At 40.1% G+C, this 5,338-nt stretch overlaps 1 protein-coding gene across 2 annotated transcripts; it reads right to left on the bottom strand.

Moving 5' to 3' along the window:
- Positions 1 to 966: 966 nt before the first annotated feature.
- Positions 967 to 2,376, bottom strand: LOC135649352 (probable xyloglucan endotransglucosylase/hydrolase protein 32). 2 transcript variants are annotated; one of them, XM_065167619.1, is made up of 4 exons: positions 2,129 to 2,376; positions 1,946 to 2,028; positions 1,636 to 1,853; positions 967 to 1,563 (listed from the first exon to the last, which is right to left on the bottom strand). In XM_065167619.1, exons 1-4 carry the CDS (start codon positions 2,334 to 2,336, stop codon positions 1,206 to 1,208), a joined length of 867 nt encoding a protein of 288 aa, XP_065023691.1. In that variant the 5' UTR covers positions 2,337 to 2,376; the 3' UTR covers positions 967 to 1,205. The 2 variants fall into 2 exon arrangements, with proteins under 2 accessions (XP_065023691.1, XP_065023690.1); XM_065167618.1 differs by having other exon boundaries at positions 1,928 to 2,028; positions 2,129 to 2,374.
- Between the last annotated feature and the right edge of the window lie 2,962 nt (positions 2,377 to 5,338).

The following is a 5,338-nucleotide window of genomic DNA, read 5'->3' as shown; positions in this document are numbered from 1 at the left end:
AGATAAGAACATAATAGTTCCATCAAATTTAATATTTGAAGATGAAGGGAATCGTTTAGTATGCGTGTTAAGTAATACTCGAATGAAATAATCAAATTTAACAAAAAGGGAACTAATAATGATTTGTTATGTGAATTGAGCTTTTAAAGTTATAATCTGAATTGCTAGTAGTGGTGACATGTTTGTTAGCTTAGTTTCATACAAGATATTTGGTTGTTAATGATAGTATCAGTTCTCACACTTCAGCAATCACATGTTTCCTTTAATTCAGGAAAGCTTTTATCACATCCTCACCAAGAAAGTGAATGGCTTGTTTAAATGCACAAGCTTGTCAGTCACAGTGAAATCAAACTTGGATGACCAATTCAGGAAGATCATGCTCTGTATGTATATGCTTAAGGATCAACTTCAAGATAGATTGAAGTGTGTCTTTCCATGGTGCCAGATCTTTATTTCGCCACAACATTTCTTGTGAATTCTTTCTTATCAATGTTGCTCTGCTCATCACTATTGATATTACAAAACACATCTTTTATCAGCTTGATTCAAGTAAGATTGCTATCCAAAGCTAAATTGTTGTAAATGCCATGCCTAAACAGCTCTACAATCTTCTGGTAGATGGATTGTAGGAGTTGGGACTACTAGGAGACGGGAAATCAACTTAATTATTGGGTTAATTTTCTGAATCCTAAAGCCAGTATATATCCCAATATTCATGATTAAAAAGATATGAGTTTTAATTGGGCCGAAGCGAGCTCAATATTTTTCTGCATCAAGGAACAGAAAAGTCTGATACAGAAACAAAAAAGGAAACAGAGAAAGTGGAAGGGATGGAGAGTGTTCATGACTCGGTTGGTCCATAGAGTTCAAACTTCATGGGAATGCAGGCTTTCATATTGACTAATACTTGCAGAGACCACTTCAATGTAGAATAGCATGGAAAGAGTGCATGACTCGGTTGGTCCATAGAGTTCAAACTTCATGGGAATGAAGGCTTTCATATTGATTGATACATGCAGAGACCTCTTCAGTGTAGAATAGCATTACATAGACAACACAACCTTATAATGTAAAGAAGAAGAAGAAGAAGAAGAGGAGGAAAACCACAAACGCCTCAACTACTAACACACAGTAGTAGCAGGGCAGCTCTTCCTTGCAGGAAGAAACCAATGAAACATCAGAGCAAACTGGAACAATGATGTGCTTCAGCACTCAGGAGTGAGGGAGTGATCCCTGCTGTAGTCCTGACAGTAGTTGTAGATCATGTGGTTCCTCTGAGCCCACTGCATGGCGGCGTCCTGTTGAGAACTGAGGCCGTAGCCGGCCGGGGACGACGACACCGGGTTGCAGCTCCACGGCGCGTAGGCCGAGCACCCTGCTGTCTTGAAGCCGGTAAACCTCGCAACAAACGGCTGGTGACCGTAATCGACTTTGTACTTGCCGTTCTCCGTCGCCCACGACGACGCGTCCCAAATGGAGCCGTACACCCACATCGGCCGATCGGGGAACGTCGCCTCCATCTTCCTCGCGTACCTCCTTATCGGCACATCATCCACGAAGAATCTGCAGGGATGGATGAACGAGTTCAGCATCATGTGCTCCGGTGATGGTAGAACACAACGGTGGAGCACTCACATGATCTCATCAGGGTTCCAGAGGATGGCATAGTGGTGGAAGTCGGCGGTGGGGTCGAACCAGAGGTAGAACCTCATTTCCCGGCCGATGATGCGGCCGTCGCCGCTTCCTCTCACGTACACGTTCGTCTGCAGAGTGTATGGCTTACCAGGAGTTGTGCCGAGGAACTCGATGTCGACCTCGTCATGGAAGCCAGGGTGAGCTTGATTGTTTGAGAGCTACAAGCACAGCCACTACTGCATGAACGAGACAGCAAATGGTACTGAATCCATGATTAAGTTATCTAGCATACATAGAAAGCTGTGTTTACTCCGGCAGTGTAGCCACCTTGGAGCTTGATCGAAGCTCCGAAGTAGCCATTTCGGTAAGGGCGATTCGACTTGAATCCACTTCCTACATAGATATTTTCTTCTAGTCAAGCAGAAAGAGGTACAATTGCTAGTTTTCACAAGTGGAGAAAGATGATATACTGCAAGTGGCAGGAATGACAGACCTGAGCTTCTATCAAGCCATATTGTTACAGAGGACTGATCTTGGGACACCGATTGGTGCTGAGGACCCCAGAGGTAACTGTAGCCTTGGTAGAATCTCATTGGCCAGATCCTAGAACTTGGGTAGTAGCCTGGGGAAGGCTGGGCATTGATGGATTGGAGCATGAGGAGGACAAGGAATTGGAGGAGAAGAAGAAGGAGACGACCCATCTAGGCTTAAGAAAGGGAGAGTAGTGGTGGAGGAAGTGCATGCTGGGACACATGGTATATATAGGAAAAAAGTGGGGGTGTGCCCACCTTATAGAGATGCATATAATTAAGTAGATTGGTTGAAAGTTGCAGAAATGTAGATGGAGACAACGTAGGGGATTGGCTAACAATCTCCAAGTGAAAGTTTGGTAAATGCTAAGCACTTCTTTTCAGAAGAATGTACTAAATAACCAGGTTGATTTGATGCTGAAGGATGACAATTTAAGGTCGAAAGGATGGACCAGCATTAGATGCATTAACACAGAAGAAAGTAGTAAGTATTAGCATTTTTTTAATGCTGCTAATCGATCAAATGCATGATTGTAATTCCTTTTAACCTTTTTATGGTCACATCACATTATTATCCTTGATCTTAAAAGCTCAAAATGGGAACAGCGGAAGCGAGGACTCTAAGCTTTGGGGGTGGGGGGTTACAAGAATACAGCATAAATTCTTTGAACAAGAGAATGTATAAACGGAGTTTTTGAACATTGGCGATTAATCATTTGCAGAAGGCACCCTTTTCTATGAGCCACATGGATGCAAAATGAAGGGCTCCTCCTTCGATCTATGGTCAATGCTGAAATGATTTTGTCAAGCCCAGATAAGATTCTGTTCAATTTTGAATTGTATAATGCAATCCAACATAGATTTCAGAAACTTATTATTGGGTGTTGGATGTTAATGTTGTAGATTTCAGAGACATTGACCTTATAGTAAATAACTACTCCAGAAACTATATTTATTATGTACTAATTTGATCAAAATACAGTCATGGGGCATAAGCCAATGAACAGCGGACATAATTTGACTGCTACTCCAGTGAGAACTGTTTAGCTCATGTCTAACAACACCGAGGCATCAGTCCCTCAGAATTGAGGTCTGTACTTACAGAAGAATTAGTTTATAATTTTGTACATGGGATCAAAGGCCAACACAGATCCATCTTTCACTACTCTGGCAGCAACTGAACTCCCTCTAGGATCAGTTGCAGATGACCTCAACGAGTATCGCATCGAGCCAAACATCTTCACATTTGCATCTCTCGGGGATTTGAAAAGCCACTCCCTCTCCGTGGAAACACGTATCTGCAGGAAACTCCATGACCAACGTACAGAATCTAGACAAACTACACTCCATGACAACCGCGTATCATTGCAAAAGCTTTGCGAGTGCTGATGCATGTTACATCAACATCGTTAGGTGAGTATGGCCGACGTTGCCACTGATGATGCTGAATAAGCACTACAAGGACCACATTGGAATGCTTGATCATGGAGCAGAGTCTGTTCTAATAAGGTGTTTCCACATGAAGCTCTAAAACACTTGTGGGCACCAGTTTCTTCTGCATCCACTGTAGCTTTCACCATCAATCGACATATTGATATGATCATTTAAATTTTAGTGGCTCCTTGAGTGAATGAGCTAGGAACCCTATCAAATGGCTTTCACTACAATTTAGTGTTTCTCCATTTGACTCCAAGAGAACGTGATTACAGACAGCTGGTCTGTCCCCATAAGAATGCTGATTTCATTGGCTACTTTGTTTCCAATACATTCTGCTAGCTCAATTGTCAAACTTGTGTTGTACTTTGTAGAACATGATGAATTAAATAACAATCTTCCCTCAATTATTTTCTGTGTTTAGGTAAGACCATAAAACTGGTTGCTGCATGACTTATATTATCTTACTCTGAAACAACTTATGTTCAAAAAAAGTGCATTATGTTCAAAAAAAGTGCATTAACGGAAGCATAACTCTAGTAAGGATATCACCAACGGGTAAAGTGCATTACATAGCCAATGATTGCAGCTAAAAACCTGAGCTGAAGAATTCTGAGTGGTTAATGCAGAAATTTGGATCAACCACTGAAAATGTTGAAAGTATTAGCCAGAATGATTGAGCAATACAATACTAATAACTGGTTTCCCCTTATTGACAAGAGAAAATTCTTTTGTTAAAAGTTTTAGCAATAAACATAAGCAAACTAATTAAAGAGATACGAAAAATACTTGAACGTGAGACAAATTTCGGTATCATCAGCAGAAATTTATGATGTCATTTGCATTAACCTGAAACTTATCATTATAAGACAAGGCATTTGAACTATCACGACTGGGCATATCACTCGCTTAGGATTAAACTCACAATATCTTCAAATGTTGTTATTTAAGTGTTCAATCAAAAAGACAAGAACTTCAACAAGCCCCTCGTAGCTGAGAAGTTAGTAGCCACTCCTTCACATTAAGACAACTTTGAGGGTTGTTTGAAACGATTTTAAATTCTCAGGATGCTTTTGTGCTAGTAAAGTCCCATATTAGTTTCTTAGATACTCACCAAATCTTGTCTACATGGAATCTGTACCAACCTGCATTGTCATTGAGCCAGTTCAATACAATGATATCACCATTTTGGCACAGAACTCTGCTGCATGTAAGCATGATATGTAGTCTGTACCAGTTCATATAAAGTTAACACTGTCAGTACAGCAACACTTATAATCATATAGCAAATAGTAACAAAATGACAAAGTCATGCATTTTGTTTCAGGTTTCTTTATATGTTCCAAACATTAACATACTCTGACAAGATCCAAATCATGTCAATATATCCTAATTATTCCATTTAAAATAATAAATTTATGACAAAAGAGATTCTTATCCTCATATAAGTCCACAAGAGCTTCTCCATACTTGCTCCACCACCCAATATGAAATGATATTATCAGAGCAGGAAAACCTTGTAGCAAATCTAAATGATCCAAGACAATTTTGTCACGAGAAAGCCCATGAAACAAGGTTATAAAAAATTTGATGAAGAAAATGATGGCACAGTAACCAATTTCAGTGGCAAAGCACTCCAAATCACTCCCATGTCAAGATAGACTATCTGATCCTTGAAGAACCATTGTCCAAAAGAGAAAACAACAGCAAAAAAAAGATTATCATATTAGGTTGATGTA

The sequence above is a fragment of the Musa acuminata genome, chromosome BXJ3-9 (genome assembly GCF_036884655.1).
Source record: "Musa acuminata AAA Group cultivar baxijiao chromosome BXJ3-9, Cavendish_Baxijiao_AAA, whole genome shotgun sequence".
Taxonomy (NCBI): Eukaryota; Viridiplantae; Streptophyta; class Magnoliopsida; order Zingiberales; family Musaceae; genus Musa; species Musa acuminata.
The sequence above is the reverse complement of the archived record's forward strand: the minus strand, read 5'-3'. Positions and strand labels throughout refer to the sequence as shown.